At 34.4% G+C, this 22,978-nt stretch overlaps 2 protein-coding genes across 2 annotated transcripts in view; both read left to right on the top strand.

Moving 5' to 3' along the window:
• Positions 1-14,041, top strand: part of LOC106131398 (dual oxidase) — a 41,330-nt gene extending 27,289 nt beyond the window's left edge. Inside the window, exons 5-29 of the mRNA XM_060947220.1 lie at positions 182-369; positions 1,697-1,780; positions 2,326-2,440; positions 3,196-3,362; positions 3,607-3,843; positions 4,051-4,247; positions 4,428-4,561; positions 4,944-5,058; positions 5,309-5,510; positions 6,031-6,184; positions 6,624-6,793; positions 7,407-7,562; positions 7,780-7,926; positions 8,219-8,350; positions 8,596-8,799; positions 9,153-9,340; positions 9,568-9,835; positions 10,034-10,262; positions 10,414-10,631; positions 10,851-10,965; positions 11,313-11,496; positions 11,855-12,014; positions 12,139-12,294; positions 12,840-12,968; positions 13,288-14,041. Coding sequence (XP_060803203.1) covers positions 182-369; positions 1,697-1,780; positions 2,326-2,440; positions 3,196-3,362; positions 3,607-3,843; positions 4,051-4,247; positions 4,428-4,561; positions 4,944-5,058; positions 5,309-5,510; positions 6,031-6,184; positions 6,624-6,793; positions 7,407-7,562; positions 7,780-7,926; positions 8,219-8,350; positions 8,596-8,799; positions 9,153-9,340; positions 9,568-9,835; positions 10,034-10,262; positions 10,414-10,631; positions 10,851-10,965; positions 11,313-11,496; positions 11,855-12,014; positions 12,139-12,294; positions 12,840-12,968; positions 13,288-13,416 — 4,178 coding nt within the window. The 3' untranslated portion in view covers positions 13,417-14,041. The remainder of the gene's footprint in view (positions 1-181; positions 370-1,696; positions 1,781-2,325; positions 2,441-3,195; positions 3,363-3,606; positions 3,844-4,050; positions 4,248-4,427; positions 4,562-4,943; positions 5,059-5,308; positions 5,511-6,030; positions 6,185-6,623; positions 6,794-7,406; positions 7,563-7,779; positions 7,927-8,218; positions 8,351-8,595; positions 8,800-9,152; positions 9,341-9,567; positions 9,836-10,033; positions 10,263-10,413; positions 10,632-10,850; positions 10,966-11,312; positions 11,497-11,854; positions 12,015-12,138; positions 12,295-12,839; positions 12,969-13,287) is intronic.
• A 5,474-nt stretch (positions 14,042-19,515) lies between these two features.
• Positions 19,516-22,978, top strand: part of LOC106131401 (dual oxidase maturation factor 1) — a 55,399-nt gene continuing 51,936 nt past the window's right edge. Inside the window, exon 1 of the mRNA XM_060947252.1 lies at positions 19,516-19,652. The gene's annotated coding sequence lies outside the window, so the exon portion shown is untranslated. The remainder of the gene's footprint in view (positions 19,653-22,978) is intronic.

Here is a 22,978-nt window from a genome sequence, read left to right as displayed (position 1 = left end):
TGCTGTTAAAACTATTTATACCACAACTTGGCTTATCTTGGCTGGCGAATTGCAGGTTGGCTATTTACAATTGACAAGCTAGTGAACCACGCTGTGCCTCCTTACAAAAAGTAAATGGATAATTTGTTAATGAAGGAACTCTTTGAAAGTTGAAAAAATTTTAAACATTTCTTATCTACAGGGCAAGTAGTGACCGGGGAAATAGTGATGGCCGCCGAATCCGGTTGTCCAATCGAGCACCACCGCATCCCAGTAGACAAATGTGACCACATGTATGACCCAGAGTGCCAGGGTACCAAGTATATGCCCTTCTTAAGGGCAGCCTATGATCGCGCGACGGGGCAGAGTCCTAATAGTCCGAGGGAACAAGTAAGTGAAAATTGTACCAACAAGTATTTAACAATGATATACGAGTAATACCTTATAACAAACAAAAAGAAATGTAAGCAACCAAAGCTTAACTGAGAATGAAATATTGAACATTCAATTATGATGTTATTGAATTAAGGAAGAGAAATACGTAACATATAAGTTTTAATTATATATTTTATTGTCTTTACTCACTTTAACAATTCACTATATAATATCAGCTAGAAATAAAAAAAGTTTTAAAGATAATATGCAATCGAAGTAAACGCGAGCAGTTTTTTTAGTAAAAGATAAGTGCGTGATAATAATTACGTGTACGGTTGTACGGTACATACTGTCACTGAAAATTAGTTTTATCTTATCTAAGTACAACTTACTTTGTGTCATTTTACGATTTCGTTCATAATTGAAACGTGACTTCACTGTTTATCGAAAATATATTTTTGCAGGCGGGTGTTGTTTAATAGGCTACGATCTTTGTGGTCAAAGTTTGACATCTAATAGTTATAATTAAAAATTGTGTAATTTGTGTATCTTTGGTAATAATAGCATTAGTCGATTTTAATGAATTATGAAACCGACAAATAAACCTTAGAACCAGGTCCAACAATAAAAAACAATTATCCGATAAATAAAATTTAATAAAAAAATCCAAGTCTTTAACCAAGCTTTATAATACTACGACGTATGAAGGCTAGTTAGACAAACATGCTGTCAACAAATACTCAAATATTAGCTCCCTTCTACAGTAGTCGCACATATAATATTATACGCATGTTAGCACTCATTTGTCTGCGGACACGAAGGCCGAATTCCTGGCAATAAAACTTATACGTAACCCAGATCCAATCAATGCAATCGAAGTCAGATACCGACTGAAATACCGCACCTTAACTGAGATAGAATTATAATCATCAATCAAACGCCAATTGCTTCACATTTTAGATCTACATTGCAAAGATTTATTTTGCGGCTTGTGAGAACGATGATTCATACTTCTAAGAACTTCATTAATTAGAATTTATTGTCAAAATGTGTTTGCATAATTTTGTAAGTACTTAGATTTACTTATGAACAAATGATTAATGTGAAACAAATAAGATGAAAAGCACAATATCAGAAAATTTCTGTTAAGAGGCCGGTTTATTTTTGGTCTTTGACTGTTTTTGTCGCATTTTCAGCTGAGTTTTCTCAATATAACACCGTAAAGTTTAAAATTGTAAGACCTGCCTGTTTAACCTGATCCCGACTATTTAACAATAAAATAAAAATTATGAACAGATAATGCTCAAAATATCAAATACACAGATCAGTTTATCTTTTTCAGGTGAACCAAATGACGTCATGGATCGACGGCAGCTTCGTGTACAGCACGAGCGAGGCGTGGGTGAATGCAATGAGGTCATTTCAGGTGCCGCCCAGCAGCCACGCCTGCCCTTTACGTACATTCATAATTACGTTATTTTACATTAGATACCCGCGACGTCGTCCGCTTAGAAATGCAGCATCACACATCTTCAACAACCTACATTCGCAAACTCATCCATCGTCATCATTTGAATTGGGCAAGCGTTGAAGCCGTATCTAGGAAATGAATAAAATACTTATTTAAAAGACAGACTTTTGACTTTAAGTTTTTTTTAATTATTCTTGAATTTTATTATGTCTTTGGAATTTGGAACGGAAGAAGAAACCCAAGTTTATAAGCCAACCCCTTTGTCACCTTTTACGACATCCATGGGAAGAGATGGAGTGGTCCTATTCCTTCTTATATTGGTGCCGCGAGCCACACGGCACTTTATTTTTTATTCCATGAAACTGTTAAAAGAAAGATCAATTATTATTTTGGAGCTTATAATAAATCAATCAATCAAATATTTCATATAACTCGATTGGGTATAGGTTTACTCAGTAGCCTGAATGTTTTATAATAAGTTGTTTTTATTATTGCTACAGAACGGGAGCCTTGCGAGTGAAGGAGGCATGCCGCTAAGGAATACAAAGAGAGTTCCTTTGTTTAATAATCCGGTACCTCACTATATGCGCATGCTTAGCCCAGAGAGACTTTTCTGTAAGTGTTTTTTAATTGAATATATCTTATTTTTTCAAGTACTTAAAGAAATAAATTATTAAGACTAGGTCTTCATATTTTTTAAAGCATATACTAGTTGATATTTTATCCAATAGTTTTGTACCTATATAGTTTTTATACCTTAGCACTGAACTGTAAAATGTATTAGATTTAATTGAAATAATTAGTTTTAATAAGTCGTCCTTGAATATCAAAGACGCCTAAAACTAGTATCATTGAATACCATCTGTTCTACTCTGACCGTGCTCGTTATTTTTTTACCCAAAGCTCGATTTACTGATAACGACTTACTCCACAACATTATAATTAATGTGAAACTGGAATAACCTGATTTTTAATGTTAAAGTCTTATATCATTTTATGGATCAAGATTCAAGCCATTCAAGTATGAATAAAGCTTTCGTATGAATAATTGCTCAGCCAATGGATAAGACTCAGAATCTTTGATCGTGAAAGATCGTGAATTTGAAATTAACATTAGGAAATGCTGGAATGCAGACCCCGGACCCCAAAGCATCGTCATGGAGGGTATAACTGGCTCCATGCACGTGCATAAGAGAGATTCAACTATTAATATATACTAGCAAAATGTAAAGAGCCTTAATTTTTTTTTTGATGGTATAAGTCCTTCATTATATTCTTCTAAATCCAATGAATGTTTTGTTATATTCTTTTTATTTGCAATAACAAAAGTTTACAAACAACCAAACATTTCTTTTCTTTTACTATTTCAGTATTAGGAGACCCTCGAACTAACCAAAATCCAGCGATGGTGACCTTCGGAATACTTCTCCTTCGCTGGCACAATGTGGTGGCTGCTAGAGTCCATCGCCAGCATCCAGACTGGAGTGACGAGCAGCTGTTCCAAAGGGCCAGGAGAATTGTCATAGCTAGTCTACAGGTAATTTTAATACCAGCGACTTATTTCATCATCATTCCAGTATTTTTATTTGGTTATTCAATTCCTTCCTTGGAGAGACTGTTAAGACTGCGCCCTTCCGGATTTGGTCATACTGGATCAAACCATAGTTGCTTGACTTTCTGGTCAAGATGTTAAAAACGTTTTTGTATAAAATATAATAAAAAAACATTTGTGTTCGCTAAAAACTAGAAGCAAAAAGCAATTTATAATATTTTTGTTTTAGAATATAATCCTTTACGAATACGTCCCCGCTTTTCTCGGCGTCCCGATGCCTCCCTACAGCGGGTACAAAGCAGAGGTCGCTCCGGGTGTAACCCACTCCTTTGCAGTGGCAGCTTTCCGTTTCGGCCACACGCTGGTGCCGCCCGCCATTTTGTTGAGAGACAGGAATTGCAGATATGGCCGAGCACCTGGAGGACACGACGCTATAAGGCTGTGTCAGACCTGGTGGGATGGCAACGTGAGTACACCTCTCTCTTCTATTTTTTTTAATTTATAATTGCACAATGGGTCTGGATCGCCATTTTCCAAAAAAAAAGTTTTTTTAGATATATAAGGGGTTACAATTATGCGAGGCAGTCATTTTATTTTAAGCCACGATTATTGTTGTTGATTGCCTTTATTTTTGGTAATATATAAATTTGTAGTCACAGGAATTTCTTTCCAGGACGTTGTATCTCAAGTCCCAATCGAAGAAGTTCTCATGGGCATGGCTTCACAATTATCTGAGAGAGAAGATGCTCTCTTGTGTTCTGATGTTAGGGACAACTTATTTGGTCCCATGGAGTTTTCGAGACGGGATCTTGGAGCACTAAACATTATGAGAGGGAGAGACAACGGGTTACCAGATTATAACACAGCCAGGTAAAAATATGTAACTCTTAATGATATATACAGGCGTATAAAATAGTAGATGTATTAATACATTTATTACTATACAATTCTCTGACAATTTTTTTATTGTTTGATCATTATAATTGGCTATTTATAAACCTTTTTTTAATAAAATTTTAGAGAATCTTAGATTAACTTAAATGTTTTCAGGGAATACTTCGGACTTACAAGAATTAAGACATTCAATGAAATCAATCCAGCTCTCTTTGAAAGTAATCCAGACTTGTTGCAACGACTTATTCAAGCCTACGATGCTAGACTTGATAACATTGATGTTTACATCGGTAAGTTACAATGAAAATTTTACATTCTTTTTTCTTATTATAAGGCTAATTTGTTACTTGAACAATGTTGTATTTTTATTATGTAAATTGTTAGTTATGTACCTCTTACTGTTGCATTTGTTATATAAATACTAATACATTATACTTTGATGTTAATTACTTAATATTGTGGATGAAGCGAAGGAAGTATGCAGAGATCGTGGCAAGTGGAAAGAGGTAGTCTCTGCCTACCCCTCCGGGAAAGAGGCGTGATTTTATGTATGTACTTAATAATCTCAAGACCCAATTAAAATTTCATCATTCGGCGAAACTCTATAAACGTCGTGTTATATTTTTTCTTATTTAAATCATAAAGAAATTGACAATCTATCATTATTTTAAGGTGGTATGCTGGAATCGACTGGCCATCCTGGAGAACTATTCAGAGCAATCATAATAGATCAATTTACGAGAATTCGTGATGCTGATCGGTTTTGGTTCGAGAATGAGAAAAATGGGTAATTTTTTAACATTATTCTTTATTCATCTCTTCTCTTAAAGTAAATTTAGACACATTTTAAAAACATAATCTTCGCGTTCAAAAGAGGGATTTCATGAACGAGCCGCGATCAAATATTCCATGACTATGTTCCCTAGTAGTCAAATTCTGTGCTTATGACATAAAATAGAATCGATGACAAATATCAATACAAATTTACGAGTGGATTGCTAACAATTAATCTATTAACTTACTTTTTTCCCTCTCAGCATATTCACTCGTGAAGAAATAGCGGAACTCCGTCGTATCACCCTCTGGGACATCATAGTAAACAGCACCGCAGTGGGTCCTACTGACATTCAACGTGACGTGTTCCACTGGCGAGCGGGAGACACCTGCCCGCAGCCCTACCAGCTCAATGCCTCCAAACTACCGCCCTGCAAGTATTTGAAGGGATATGATTATTTTGAGGTCAGTAAAAGTTACTTGTTATTTTAAAATATTGTCAGAAGAGATGAAATCATTATAAAGCCGTACTTTGTTTGCATTAAAGTTGCATGAGAAAAGACAGACAACTATGTATGCTCATAAGTATATAAAGTAGGCAGTAAAATTAGGACGCTAAATAACTTCAAAGTTTTACCACTTAATAATTACATGAGTCATTCAAAAAATAAAAACTTTTTCCCGGAGGGGTAGCCCTCCCCTTTTATTTTTTGCAGAGACTAAATCTTTCCACTTGCCACGATCTCTGCATACATCCTTCGCTTCATCCACATTCTAAGTCTCTCTTGCATGAAGCATTACATTGTAAAAAAATGTTCTTAAGTGTACTTTAATTAATACCTACCTAAGTAAATCGAGACTTATTATTAAATCTTAAGCCAATGATCATTCTACGATTATGTTACATACATTTTTGCGATCCATCTATTCTGTCATAGTTGTATCGTTGGCATCCGCTTAACTAACACATATTATTTCGTTTCAGGGCAACGAATTCGCCTATATCTACACATGCTTAGCATTGGCATTTGTTCCTATCCTTTGCGCTGGCGCAGCATACGGGGTAGTAAAGCTACAAAACAGTCGTCGGCGTCGGCTGAAAATTCAACAGGAACATTTGAAAAATGCACATCATAAAGGTAAAAATAATGATATCACAGTCTACGATATAAATTGGCTATCAATCTTGTTAATTCCAACTTTCTCTTACAAGGATTAATAATTAAAATGAATCAGCTGTACTTCTCCATAACTTCCCTGTATTACGCCACCAAGACTTTTAATCCAGCAAAAACATATTCTACAACGACGACAAAATTTTCCATCATGCTTGGCTGTTACTTTCGTACTTTAGGTATAACATTACTCTAGGTATTATAAACTAAAATAAATAGAAATAGAATATGATGTAATACAAATACATGTAAATAGTACAATGATGCTTGGTGCATCTAGCTTCTGTAATATCAATGTTCTATTTTCAAATTACTTAGTCTGCATCTTTTTAGTTGTTGATCAGCAATTATAGATACTTTCTAACCACAGACTATTAAAAACATAATTGAATTCCTTTCCTAGGTTCTGTGGATAAAATGGTATGTCGAGAATGGGTCCATGCCTCTCACAAGCGATTAGTCAAGTTACGGCTGGGACCTGAACCCTCGTTACACGTGACCGACCGAAAGGGAGACAAACTTCGCACCGTGCCGTTGGATCACACGGATCAGCTCACTGTACTTGAAAGCCAGGTATATGTTTTTAAAAACATACAATACGCCCAATTATCTTGGAAGTAAGTAGACAGACACCATAGATTTCTCCGTAATACGATTTTTATGTTCATGTCGTTTGCTTTTTGTACTGATTTAATATATCTTAACGCCTATGATTGTTATATTTTGAGTTTTTGAAATATTGAGCGAAACAAATCACATCATCGCAATTTACATATTTTATATGAGAATTTATAAATATAACTGCATTACTGATTCAACAAGTCTGCGACCCGAAGTGATACAGACATACAAAAAATATTGCGCATACAATTGTGCGATCATTGACATTCAGTGTTATAATCGTGCCGCGTCTTATAACTTTAGAGCTCAAATATTACCAGCAACCAAAGAGTTAATTCCTACTTGAGTGTTCAAAGAACGTTTAAGTATTAGTCTTACCTACTCACTTCTAAGAAATTTATCAAACAGTTAAATTTAGAAAATTATCGAAAATTGAGTCATCGACTCTCTACGGCGTACCACTATCGTTGAATACTTAAAAAAGCTATGTAAACTTAATTGCTTTATTACAAAAAAATGATAATAATACGTAATCAAGGTATAACAAAGTATTTTGTATTAACAGGAAGGTCGCAACAACAAGCGTCCGTTAGTCCTGATTCGCGCAGCTCGGGAACACGACCTGGTGCTAGAAATGGACTCCATAGCCTCCCGGAGAAAGTTCCTAGTCAAACTAGACACCTTCCTCGCTCAGCACAAGAAGGCTCTTAGCTTGAGTCAGGTAATAAGAATACATCATGTTAACTGGAATAAATTTAGTACCAGAAATGGTGGGAAAATAAGGCTTACAAAGTTGTCTGGAGCCAAGGCCCTAAAGCATAGTGGCAGAGGGTTAAACTAGGAACAAGCAAAATAAAATTTTTGTTGTATTATATTTATTCTGTGTTATTTATAAAACAATACAAATAGCTTTATAAAACAATATTATGAATGAATAGGGCCACAGAGATCACATCCTGGCCACAGCCGAGACCAGAGAGCGAAGACAACGCAGATTGGAGCACTTCTTCAGAGAAGCCTACGCCATCACGTTTGGTCTCGCGCCCGGAGAGAAGAGACGAAGGTCTGAGGATGCTGATCCAGAGGTACAACTTTAGTAATTAAAATTTTTTTTCTAAGTTTTTCTTCCTTAAGAGTAAGCTTGGTAGTTTTTAATATACTTTTTCCTTTCCTTTTGTATGTATATCATAAATTAATTTGTAAAAGAATGCCTAGAAAGCAGAAAAAAAAAATTACACAAATTTACTATTGATATCTGCCCCCGTAAAAAGGCATATCGTTCATTATCATTTTCAACTATCGGTGTTTCGTTTTTAATTCTGACGAAATAACATTTCAAATTAATTGTTTAAATTTGTGTTTTCTATTTTGTTTTAGTCAATAGTAATGAGGACATCTTTATCTAAAGGCGAATTTGCAAGTGCCTTAGGAATGAAAGCTGATGCCGTATTTGTTAAGAAAATGTTTAATATTGTCGACAAAGATGGCGATGGCAGGATCTCTTTTCAGGTAATATTTCAACATTTACTATTTACATAAGATGATTTTTATTGTAGTTTTTATTTATTCTACATTTTAGATACATGTTATCCTTATTCCTTTAATACTTCTGGGTATTTCTTGTATCTTATTTCAAGATTATATTTATTTTCTAAAATATAATATTTTTACTATAAGATCTTATCAATAATAAATCATCATCATCTCGACAATGTCAATTGTAATAATCGAATGTATTTCTTTTACCCAATAAGGAATTCCTGGACACTGTAGTACTATTCTCCCGCGGTGCGACGGAAGATAAACTGCGCATAATATTCGACATGTGCGACAACGATCGCAACGGAGTCATTGATAAGGGAGAGCTGAGTGAGATGCTGCGGTCCCTAGTGGAGATAGCCAGGACTACATCACTCAGGGATGAGCACGTCACTGAACTAATCGATGGAATGTTTTTGGTGAGCATCTTAAATTTTTCTGATTGCCCTGGACCTTACTTGAGTCTTAGTAATTTTACCTTTTTTACTTGTATGTGCACCTTTTAAATTATATATATACCTCCGCGAACCAAAAGCTAGACTAAGAATAAATAAAAAATAGGTTTTAATCATATTTTCCCAGGTCGCCTGAAAATTTGTGTAGTGGTGTTTTTAGTGGTTCTACTAAAAAGCTGAATGTTCTGAAAACAAGATGACAGAGAGATAATTTTACAAAATTGTGTTTGAGAGATGAGACCTATCGACTGAAAGAAATTTATTTCTTCATATTTTATCTAGTATGTTATCTTACCTTTTTTTTGTATATCTTCTAGGATGCTGGCCTTCAACATAAAGACCACTTAACATATTCGGATTTCAAGTTAATGATGAAAGAATACAAGGGCGAGTTTGTAGCCATTGGTCTGGACTGCAAGGGAGCCAAACAGAACTTCCTGGATACCTCCACCAATGTTGCTAGAATGACCAGTTTCCATATAGAACCCTCAATGGAACAATCAAGGTAAGTTATAAGTATATGTGTGTATTAAAGAAAAACGCATGTAACCTTTTCTTCAACACTCAAGTCTGGGAGAACTAAGAAAACAACATACCTATGTAACTCCATAAGGTAGAATCATATTTATTCATTTTGTAATTTCAAAGAATACTTCATCCTGTAACTTTTAATTCTCAGAGTCTACGAATATAGTAATAATAATAATTCTAAAATATCAATTCCCTTTCCAGGCATTGGCTCCTCCTAAAATGGGACTACCTAACCACGTTCCTAGAAGAAAACCGCCAGAACATTTTCTACCTGTTCATATTCTACGTAGTGACGATAGGTCTTTTCGTGGAAAGATTTGCTCACTACTCCTTCATGTCGGAACATTTAGACTTGAGGCATATAATGGGAGTGGGAATAGCCATTACGAGAGGATCTGCGGCGTCCCTGTCGTTCTGCTACAGCTTGCTGTTGTTGACTATGTCCAGGAATTTGTTGACCAAGTTGAAGGTAAGCGTAATTTATTGATTAAAGAATTGATGAATGAATGAAATTAGATTGAACAACTACTTAAATTTGAAATTTGAGAAATTCATTTAATAGTTTCCTTGTCTTTTTAGTGCTGTAAAATATTTATCATTATTTTACTTACAAAATTGATATGACTAGGTATGTCCTTATAATAAACTTTATTTTTATTCGAACCAGGAATTCAGCATACAGCAGTATATCCCCCTGGACTCGAGTATTCAATTCCACAAGATCGTTGCATGCACAGCCCTCTTCTTTTCCCTTCTCCACACGGCCGGCCATATGGTCAATTTCTACCATGTGTCCACACAACCCGTCGAGAACCTTCGATGTCTTACGAAGGAGGTCCATTTCACATCTGATTTTCGACCAGGAATTACGTATTGGGTGTTCCAAACTATCACAGGTAAGTTCAATTATGATCTCTTTTTAAGCAGCAAGTTTTTGCTGCAGGCGCTTACCTTGAAACATGGTTAATATTTTAAGCTCTTAAGCATAAACTGAGACTATCAATATCATTTCAGGAGAAAGTGATTTTTAAATATTTCTTATTTCAGGCATCACCGGTGTGATTCTCTTCGTGATCATGTGCATAATCTTCGTGTTCGCGCACGGCACGGTGCGCAAGCGCGCGTACCCGTGGTTCTGGCGCGCGCACTCCCTGCACGTCGCTCTGTACGCCCTGTGCCTAGTGCACGGCCTAGCCCGCCTCACAGGAGCTCCCCGCTTTTGGATCTTCTTCCTGGGACCTGCCATCATTTACATTCTTGATAAGGTTTGTTAATATTATAATATTTCAGACGAGAACCGGTGTTTTTAATGTGGTATGGACATTGATACATACTATTTCAGAACTAGAAAAAATTTATGATGCCGCAAAATGCCTATAAATTATGGCGCGAACACTTCCTACACGTCATTCATACTGCCGGCGCGTTCTTCATTTGCAAGTCAATTGTAACCTGTTAGGTATCCTGAATCTTTTTATGTGCAGGTGGTGTCATTAAGAACAAAATATCTGGCACTTGATGTTTTGGAAACGGAGATGTTGCCATCAGACGTGATCAAAATAAAGTTCTACAGACCTCCAAATCTAAAATATTTGTCAGGTATGTAACGCTCCATAATACTTTAATTATTCATTATACCCGTAAAACATGCACAGCCGAACCCATCATAAAAAATAAATGAATTCCGATGCCTAACATCATCTTAAACACAAAGATGAATCAATTAATGAAAATGAAGCCACCTTGAGATGATTGCACTCTTATAAAAATCGGAATAACTGCAATGACTAGGTACTGCAATTTTTTTTCATATTACAAGCGACGACAACGAAACGCAACTTTTATTTCAATTAAAATGTGTCTTTGTTCTGGCCTGTATAGGCCCTTTTAATTAAATAAGTATTAACTCAGTTTTATATGTAATATTGATTTTACCCTCGTCACAGGACAATGGGTACGTCTAGCTTGCACAGCATTCAAGAAGGAGGAGTTTCATTCATTCACGCTAACATCGGCCCCTCACGAGAACTTCCTCTCTTGTCACATTAAAGCCCAGGGTCCATGGACGTGGAAATTAAGAAATTACTTTGATCCTTGCAATTTTAATCCAGAGGACCAACCCAAAATTAGGTAAGTTTGTCGATTAATGTTACATGCATTTCGTTTAATTTATTCCTGATTATTTGCCTACAATAGTATATAAATTGAGACATTTTTATTTCTGGCAGTATTTAAAACCCCAATTTTTATTAATTTTTATTTTGTCCCCTTATAAACAGATAAACTGCATATTTATTTTTGTTAACGTTGCATACTTTCATGTATATAAATAAATGTAATCCTAAGTTTGCGATTAAACCGAAGTAAATTCTTGTTAAAACCCGATTTCTAAGTCATATGCGCTTGCGCAGCCCTTTTCGAAAATAATGATGATGCAACCGGGACTAAAGCTAGGCGGATGATGATGACATTCGAACAAATTTGACAGAATCCAGGGTCCATTCGGCGGAGGTAACCAAGACTGGTACAAGTTCGAAGTGGCAGTGATGGTGGGCGGAGGTATCGGAGTGACCCCGTACGCCTCCATACTCAACGACCTGGTGTTCGGAACATCAACTAACAGATACTCTGGAGTCGCTTGTAAAAAGGTCAGTTTTCTGTTCATACAGTTCAAGTTTGGTATTCAACATCACTCCATTTTCCAGGCGGAGACTAATATCTCTGTATAATTCTTTCAACATTTATATAATCATTTATTTTTTAACTTCCTAGGTTTATTTCCTATGGATCTGCCCATCACACAAACACTTCGAATGGTTCATCGACGTGTTGAGAGACGTGGAGCGGAAGGACGTCACCAATGTGCTAGAAATACACATCTTCATCACGCAGTTCTTCCACAAGTTCGACTTGAGGACCACCATGCTGGTATGTTCATTGTTCCTACTAGTTATGTATTCTTAAGCCAAGTAATTTCCATGAAATTACTGGTTTTATATAGCATTTTGTTGTGCAATGAAGTCAATCCTATCATCTATAGTGATATTATCTACATAACAGATTTATTGTAATTATATATTAAATTTATTGTCCGGAACTTAACATACAGCCCATAGGACTATAATAAGCTAGATAAACATACATACAATCACGTTTTTATTTCTTGCGGAAAAGACAAAGCTAACAGTCTTGGATCTTTCCAAGACTGAATACGCTTAATTAATATTATAGCAAATTGTCATCATTGAATGACATAGCATGTCTAGCGATTTCACCCATACATATATTGTGATATTTGAGTTTATTTGAACCACCTTAGACCTCATATTACTTTCCATCAGGCAGATGTAGATAAAACACATTTAAAATCCCAAAAATATTACCTTTTAATATTGCCAGTGTTTACAAATTTAGATTTCTAAGGTTTAGGACAAATTTGAGACCAAATAACGATTTCCGATTCATTTCTACAGTATATCTGCGAGAACCACTTCCAAAGGCTGTCGCGCACGTCCATGTTCACGGGGTTGAAGGCCGTCAACCATTTCGGAAGGCCAGATATGTCTTCCTTCCTCAAATTTGTTCAGAAGAAGCACAGTTATGTAAGTAACCAAGTTTACTGCGGTTTTATGACTAAAGGCTTTTTTGTCAATGTACCTAAACAGCTATTGGGATAAAAAGACTTGCAATATTTGAATTTATTTTCTTTCGTTGAGTGCTGTTCAAGAAACTGCCTGTCACCACCACACATCTCCTTGGATTGAGTTAGTCAGGTTTTTATATGAAGACATTCCTATCTGTTCTTTAAGCGTTACAGGGAAGCTTTACAAATATATTGGGTCATGATTATGCTATATGTGTCATCATAGGTTAATTGTGAATAATGTAATAGTTAATTTTTTTATAATTACATTCATACAGGTATCAAAAATAGGTGTATTCTCGTGCGGCCCGCGCCCCCTCACTAAAAGCATAATGTCTGCGTGCGAACAAGTGAACCGGACGCGCCGCCTGCCTTACTTCATACATCACTTCGAGAACTTTGGATAATTTGGTAGGATCAAAAATTTTAACTTAGCCATGGGAAAAAATCGACTTTGTCATCTCGAGACCTTGCTAGATTTATACTTCAGTCTCATTACCTTTAAAATATATTATATTAAATTGGAGCATATTTTAGTTTCAGAATAATAAGCAGTTCATTTTACAGTCCGTTGACTGAACACATTAATAACATCACGTTTGATAATCTAGGTAAAATTGTATCTTCTTTTAAATCCTAATGAGACTGATGTACTCTATAGTTTTAAGAATTTAGTTTAGTTTAGTCAGAAAAAACCTTAACTGCCAATCGTGATTAATGATGGACGGAGCTGCTATCATCCATTGGTCTACTATTGTTTAGATCATATAGAATCAATAATCATACTCGAAGTTTTGTTCAAATCAAAGTTTAAAAAATATAATTAATTTGAATGAGTCTCGAATGCCAAATTAATAAATCAGTTACTTCCTATTTTATATTAACTTATTTATTGATTAGTTTTTATGATTATGTTTTTAATAATTATCATCATCAATGCAATGACTCAGTACAAAAATAAAAAACAGCGCATTTTAATGTACAAAAGATTGATTACCATCAATATTACTTTTAAATTAATATAATACTCATTGCGATCTGATTTACCTATTTAGTTATTATTTTTATTTGTAAAAATGTTATGTAAATAATGTAAAAACTTATCCTTAGTGAAATTGGCTAATAAAATAAATATGAAACTGTGTTTTATTTAAGTTGAAATTGTATGTAAATATAAGAGTTTTAATAAAATTTGTTCACTCTTTAAATTTTTTTACTTAGCCTATATTTCCTTTATATATTTTCCTTTACATGTTAACAAGAAATAACTATCTGCAAACTTTCGCATTTCCTACTACTATTATAAAGGCGAAAGTTTGTATGGATGTTTGTTACTCTTTCACGCAAAAACTACTGAACCGATTACCATGAAATTTGGTATGTAGGTAGCTGAAGACCCAGAATAACACATAGGCTACTTTTTATCCCAGAGTTCCCGCGGGATTGATAGGGTTTCCATGCGGACGAAGTCGCGGGCGGCCTCTAGTATAATATAAGTAGAAGGAGTATGTGTTTAGCCTCAGGTAGTGAATAAAATTGCGGTGGCGAAGATCAAACTCAGAGCAATCTATTAGATTTCTATGGTTAGAAAAAAACATGAATAATATAACAGCATCGCTAGCCGTTTATAAGGCACATGACATTTAAATTATTACCGATGACACTGAGTACAATACCTACAAATCTTTGCATTCTAAACTGGCATCTTCAATTTATTGTTTTGTCATGCGCTTTTATTTCCCAACTCATTCGGGAGCCTCATCATTGCGAAATTTTTCAAAACATCAGTAACGTAAGTGGTTGCTTTACGATTGTTCTCAAACCTTTAAGATTCGTACTTGGATTATTTATGGGTGGTAATTTGAAGCTAGCACTTAAGCCAAGTAAGAGGTTTTAGCCTTGCTAGGCACACTACTTATATTAAATTATATTTCTATCTATAAGAAATTAATTTCAGTAATGAATTAAGTAGATAAATTATTTATAAATGACAATGTACGCTTCATCGCTTATTAATACATTGTTATCACTATTTTATTGGGAATTGAAGTGCGTTTGATCACAGTTTTCTTTATTTCTTTAGCAGGGATCAGAGACGCGGGGAATAAATTCAACATTTATGGGATACGATTTGGTCAGTTGTACGTATATATAGTACGATACTTATGTACATATATTGCACCGACAAATCACCTACTTTGTAATTAAGGCCGCCGCTTAGCGACTGCATAATGCATCAATTACTAGGTGCAAATTAATGCAGTTGCAACATAATGATATGTGGTCGCAATGCATGGACTCACCTTCGGCTTACCTTCAAGTATCTGTGCCTCCATTTACTTAGCTTGTATTATATTTTATGAGAACAAGAACAATGATATTACATCTCTTGTGACCTTACAAAGCTCATTCGTCACTAAACTGTGTATTGTTTTACTCACGATTCTAAATACTTATACCTACCTAAAGGTAATTGTATAAATAAGCATGTATATTCGTATAGTTATCCAAGCCCAATACTTAGTAGGATCAAGTCGTAAGACGCATCTAAGGAAATAAAAATTTTCACCCGATGTAACAAGCATGATCCAACCTGGGTTATATTACTTGACTTAACCACTGGATAATAGTAACAAGTAGACAATAGCCTTCTTCCCAACACACCCAGTACAAAATTTGAAATCATCACTGTTCTATTGACAGCCATGAGGTTATTTTCCCTCGTAAGCACTGGTTCGGCCGTAGTTCAACAAAGACAACCTGTAAATGTCAACAACTACTACAATTTATCTATAACTACGGTTGGGTAGGAATATTTCGATATTATGTTTGGAATGGAATAGAAGGCACGTCGAAAGATAGGTGTCACGAATTTCTGTTGAATATATGTCTTGTCTTAGGAAGTTCAAAGTTACTTTTGCCATCAAAGAGGTATTACTTTCCACGCCTTAATAAAAACCAATTGCTTTAAAAAAACGAAATAAATGGAATGATGACTACGTAATCAAATTGAAATCAAGACGATTTCATTAAAGAGGGTAATTAATGAAATAACATTCAAGTAGTAAATAAAATGTCGATAACATTTTTAAGTGAACGAATGTTACAATCTTAGTTGTCGAATATCAGCTTTTAACCTTTGTGAATTATCTAAATAAATCCTTTATTTATTTTGGCCTTTTAAAGCAATCCCTTTGTTATAATTAACTACACATAATAGTGACTGCCAATCAGTTCGAAGTATTGAGAAATTGTTTGAAATGAACAGATTTGCTATTGAATTGAAATATAGCATTTAAGTAAGTGCCGTGTGGTGTCCAACACTTCAGGATAGAATTAATCTATAACTTTCCCATGCATGTCGGAAAAGGCTACTGAGGGATCGGCTATAAATATTGTTAAATTTGGGATTCGTCTTGTAGGCGATAGGCTACCAACCCAACACTGTTTGAATCTCAATTCCATCATAAAGCCATTCAGCCATACATTTCAGTATTTTCAAAACTGTTGGCCCGGTCTACCCCGCAAGGGATATAGATGTGACTATATGAATGTATAAATAGACGTTACTATATGAATATATAAGTAAACAGACGATTTTTGGTTTATATAACTACCAATTTTTTCCATTTATTTTTTAACCTTCACATTTTTCAAATATTTAACAAAAATTCCTAATCAAAAAACACAATTTCAATTCAAAACCATTATTTTGACCACACAGCGTAACTTCGAAATTTAATTGTTTTCCCACAATTACGTAACACGGAAAGGTTACTTTGTAAGAAGTTACCATGACTCACAAAGTTTTGGATACCTCCGGCAAGAGGCAACGGAGGATCGTTTCGAAAGTTTTATTTCGGTTTATAATAAATGAATTTACCGTGAAATTAAATTCTTTAACATATGAGAAATTCTACTCTGAGTATACCTCAGTCTAGAGAAGTCATAAAAAATTAAGAATACTTATTTCTTTTTGCTCAAACAAGTTAAAATACATTTTCTTATGAAAGTTTTGATGAATAATATTAAAATAACGACAATATCGTTTTAATTTTTTGCACGGAAATCTGAATATTTATTGTTGATAACTGATTTGCGCCAAGAACACAAATACCACAAGCGTATTGTTCTACAATATTTCCGAGAGGATCATAATGTGATCATATAAAAGCAATGCATATATAATATAAATGTCAATGAATTAAAATTGAATAAGTTATGTTTTATAGTTCTTAATGACAGAAAAAGTAAATAATAGCGACACGGTCACCACGCACGTTACGAGCCGTGAACGAGATACCTACTGGAAATTATTTAATGCCTTCTGATGAAATATAAGACATAAGCATTATCGGAATTAAAACAAAAAGCGAAAATTAAAGTTAATCCATCATCATTGAATCAAATATTAAGCTAACTTTATTTAACATTAGCCTACTTAGTTGATAATAAGATTAAAAAATTGTACTAAGGTTTTTATTTCAGTTTATAGAAATTACCACAGATGGAGTAGAGGAAAAAATTGACGAATCATCGTGCTACATAATAATGGGTTAGGTCAAGGAAGGTCACATGTATATACGGTCAATTACCTTACTTAATTGATCATGTAAAAAGCACTCCTACTTAGTTTTTTAGTTGGTTAATTGATTAAGCAAATTATTTAACCTTCATATTCCTAACGTTTGACTCATTTGAGTCCGGGACCTGGTAAGGACCGTTCGAATGACTGAGATTCAGAAACGGTTATTTCAGTAGGGTTGGAATCCAGTACCCGTGATAACACAAGTCACAGCGTCAGCCAATAGAACTAATTCTGCTTAAATATAACTTTATAAATACATATACATGTATATAATAATTTCTTTATCTCTTAAGCTCTTAATACGAAGCCAACAGTTTTGAATAGACTGAAAGGCCACGTTACCTTTTATATCACAATTTCGCAATAATTGTCTTATTTCGCCGCAATAAAGCTTTACGTTCGTTGGGAATTGAAATCATGCCAGGTATGCGAATCGGCCTTATAGAAGTCAATAGGAAGGAAAACATGCAGTTCCGCCGCGCAAGTTCACTGCCTACCACTCACTGTCATTTCCTCATTGCATACGCTGATACTACACATTAATGGTGATACAGAGAGGTTATATACCTAGTTTTATAATTATTTCACATAATACCTAAACAAATGATTCCTGTATTTGTCTTATCGAATTAAATAAAATTACGTAAGGGCAGTAAAACTTGACTTATAGAATGACTTTCCATCGTCTCCCGACTGCTAAGTTACTTTTATGCGTATGTATTTAGACCGCACCAAATTGTTCCAAATACTAGTTACCAGGTATTAGGTCTGCACAGATCGTAGAACAGATACTTTCTCAAAATCTCTTTTTAATAAAAAAGATCATGATCAATCAAACAAAAAAATATATTTTCTTGGTTGCTTCTGTGTTATTATTATTTGTGGCAACACTAGAGGAAGTTATTCACAAACAAGCACTTTGCCTTTCAACACTAATAGCTTGATTAGTAGGTTGCATGGTTTCTAGAAATGTGATTGAAAATAAATGATCAATATCACTAACGTTTCTATCTGCCGTGTGGTTCCCGGCACCAATACAAAAAATAATAGGACCACTTCATCTCTTTCCCATGGAAGTCGTAAAAGGCGACTAAGGGATAGGCTTACAAACTTGGGATTCTTTTTTTAGGCGATGGGTTAGCAACCTGTCACTATTTGAATCTCAATTCTATTATTAAGCTAAATAGCTGAACGTGGCCATTCAGTCTATTTAAGATTGTTGGCTCTGTCTACCCCGCAAGGGATATAGACGTGACCATATATATGTGTGTATATACGTTTCTATCTTACACATCGCTTAGAATAAAATGTTTCATTATAAATAATATTTCAAAATGGTTTCTAAGAATGACCAGCAATTAGTTTTCGGCTTCGGGCACATTCCGTTTTATGTTATCAAGCAAACTTTGTAACCAATTTACCTATTTATAATGAATATGATAGGCTATGATAGGGATGTAATTTTAAAATAATTCATTACCTTTTTAGATAAAGTAACCAAACAAAAAAATAAAGGGATGTAACCATATGCTTACTCCCAACAATTAATATAACATTACGTAGAAGCGTGAAATCGTAATTTTTACAGTAACAAATACAATAAAAAACGTGAGGCATCATTTCGAAGTTTTGCAAAACTCAACGGGCCATGTCGTAAGGTCTTGTGACAGATGTTATACATTTTTATTAGACCTAAATAGAAGACTAGTCGCTGATAGCAAATGTCAGGCTCATTTGTTTATGTAATTTTGTATATAATGAGCTGTCGGCAAGAAAGCTGCAGTTTTCGCTGCAAGATTAAAAGAAAGAAATGAATGGCCGTCTCTTTCCAGCTCGCTTTCGTTCCGCGCGGTGCAGCGGTGGTCGTCGAGGGCTTGGCAGCGACGGCGGGTTTAGTTATCAGTGATCGCGCGAGGCGGCGCTACCTGCCGGCGACCTCCGCACTTTCTAAACCGCATCTTATTTCCTAGTGTTAGTGGTGTGAAACAAATTGACGTCCAGCGGAAGTCCGCTCGAGTTGTGCACGGCTGACGGTAAAGCAAGGATAACCAACAGGTGAATATAACCGCGTCGCTCGGTCGCACGCGCAGCCGACATCCTTGTCCTCAATTAAAACAATTTACGGCGGCTCTTATTTGAATTAAACATTCAGCTGACCCTTAAAATTACCGCACAAATTACTCTGATGCTGTGAACAGAATTCAAGCGTACTTTTACACTGAATTTTGTAACTGAATATAACGCGTTGAAGTCTTTTCTAAGGAGACGGCAAATTAAAGGATTTATTGCTCTGCATGAAAAATATGAAGATTTTTATTACCATTTTCAAAGTCACTTATATAAAAGAGTAAAAGTATAAAAGTCAACTACTCAGGTATTAACTCGTTAATACATATGTAGGTAAACATTTTTGATTTCTCCCTTCATTTATTGGCGTTACTACTAAGCAGAAGTATTTTAAACCTTAATTAACAGCTCTTCGAGTTGAACACAAACTCGTAGTAATACAATCTTTGTTAACAAAATCCTTGAATATAGGTACTTAGACTTTAAATATGATATTCATACGCTGTCAATAGAAATACAAAATCTGTGAAAATGTTATTTTATGAGATACCTACAGCCAGATTGGAATTAATTGTCCATAATCAGATGGACAACGGAGCTATGGTGATTACTTGCGGTTTTACTTTGGGTCAGAATTATAAAACAATGTAGATAGACTGTATTAGTTAAGTCTTTTCATCTCTTCTTAAACCCATTTAAGGTCTCATCGCTACTGCCTACATAGTAAATGACTAGGTTCACTCGCTGACCTTTGCCAAATGTCAAATAGTTTTAAGAGTGATAAACATCTGCTGTCATAGTTAATTTAATCAAAGAAATACAAATATTTTTTTATAAAACTACTAGGTTTAAAATATAACGTATCATAACAATAGTAAATTCCATTAAAGTAATACAAAAACAATATAGCCACAAGATTCAGAATGCTACGTAAAAAAATAATCTATAATCAATAAGTAATTTTAATCTATTAACATTTTTTATAAGTAATCAGATTAATAATAGGTAGGTATTACTTATAAATAATAAAAGATTTGCAGCTGTTTATCCCAGTGAATAACAGACCTTAAAACTCCTAAACAAAACTTGTTTTAATAACTCCATCATAAAAACGTTACTACTTCTAAGTATTATACGTTGACCAACCAAAGCATTTGACACTCAATAAAAAATAACTGACTAACTGGTTTGAGATAAGATGTATTTTATGGTTCTAAAATAACGAATGTATAGAAAATAGTTCAGTTTAGAACCGAAACTTACTGGTATAATGAAATAATTGCAAAGGGAAACTGGGATTCACCACAGTTTAAATAAATTTAAATATTGCCAAACGATATTTCAAATTACAACCGACATTTCAAAAATTTGTTATCCCTTTTTAATGAGCACAAACCGAAACAGTCCCCCGTTACAAAACCACTTCAGTCGAGATAATCAAATGAAAAAACAGACTTATAAGCATAACAAACAAAGTGACAATGAAAAAATATATATTTGGAAAACCAATAACAAGTATAAGTAATTTAAACACATAGAATAACGATGATATCTGGTAGAAGTTATTTAACTGTGTTGCAAATGTCACTCTTCCAAAATAACATTTATATAATGTGTAAACCTAAATAATTCAGATGAGAGTTGCTTTGCGTAAAAACCTTACTTTTCCAATCCAGGATCCATGGTCCTTTGACCATATGCCTTTGCATACTGATGCAACTGGGACTAAAGCCAGGAGAAATATGCAGTGTCTGATGTGTTGTGTGAGAGCATGAACGTGTAAGTTTAGATTAAGAAAAATTCTTTAGTAATAAAAAGAAAACAAATCGAGTATGAAGATTTACATCTGTAATGTTATAATTTATGCCAATTTCCAACATGATTTGATACATTCAACGTTACGCCACGGAGTCCAGTGATGCGATTGAACAATACAACATTAATCTCCGTTAAACCAAGCGCCATGTCCATTTTGAAACCAATTTGACTGTTGTAATGTAACAAAAGCGATACCTACTGGTCACAAGCCCAATCCAGAATATTATTGATTCCTGAAAGTAATGTCCCATTTTAAAGCTTGCGAGTTTCCCAAAAAAAGAGTCACCGAAATACTCGTACATATAAAATTGCTAAAATCTAAAAAAACCTCGCCTCTTCTCTATTCTCTAATACCTACAACTTCCCTAAGTTACTTGAATGACTCCCACGCCTATCTTGCTTACTATCAGGCAGATACACTAGAATTTTCATTAATAAAGAAAGTGCATTAGGGCATATTTTGTCACTACTTTTAATATGATATAATTAATTCCAATTATAAGTATGAACTTAATGAAGAGTATGCCAGCATCCATATAACTCGAATCAATGACACATAACTTCAACAGTAAGTATAAAATATATGGGATAGGTAAAATCAGGAAAGCAAGAGAAAATATTGATGAAAATTACAACACTTATCTTGAGTAATATAAACGACTTATAATTGTTACATTGTGTTAAACCGCAGCACATACTATGAATTATAACCCTGAGGGTAGACATTGAATTGTGTTGTGGATTAATCTTTGTTTTTGTACATGTCAGTCATGATAATTATAAAATCTCGAAATTCATCTTTTTCATTGTAAGCAAACTTTACGTAACTCTCAAATACCTCCATGAAATGAGTATGTGGCAACTACTCATATTCGTTATCCGTAGACAAAAAAAGATATGAAAAAATGTATACTACACATACACACATTTACAGTCAAAATTAATGACTAAAACGCAGATTTCAATACTATAGACAGAGGTCTAAGAATTATTTTTATTGTATTTCTTTTTTTAATAATATTGACGAACATTAAGATTTTAGTACATTTCCTCAGAATTGAAAAGGGTAATTAAATTACTTTTTCTGATCAATCAAAGATAATGAAGTATAGATACATAAGAGTATATTTAAATGCACTCAGGCGAAAAAAGTTAATTTAAAATGATTTAAAAAAGTGTGATTAATTCACATAGACAAAAAAATATATCCGAATTACGAAGCAAAACCTACAACTTCAATATGCATAATTAAAATACAATGCTAGCCTGACATTTACGGCATATTTTTCTAAGCCTATGTGTGTCACAGGCATTACCTCACACCAGTTATCTCACCGTTTATGAGCTGTAAACACTGGAATTCCGTTACTGACGCCAGCATTGCAGTTCACCGTGCGGATGCGCCCGATCTGTCCTCCAAGTGAAGGCCAGCACAGTTGCAATTATTTCTATACGCATTCTCAATATAAATATGTAAATTATATGTTTTCCGAAGT

The sequence above is a fragment of the Amyelois transitella genome, chromosome 13, assembly GCF_032362555.1.
Source record: "Amyelois transitella isolate CPQ chromosome 13, ilAmyTran1.1, whole genome shotgun sequence".
In the NCBI taxonomy this organism is placed as follows: Eukaryota; Metazoa; Arthropoda; class Insecta; order Lepidoptera; family Pyralidae; genus Amyelois; species Amyelois transitella.
Note: the sequence above shows the minus strand (reverse complement) of the source record. Positions and strands in the feature narration are given on the sequence as shown.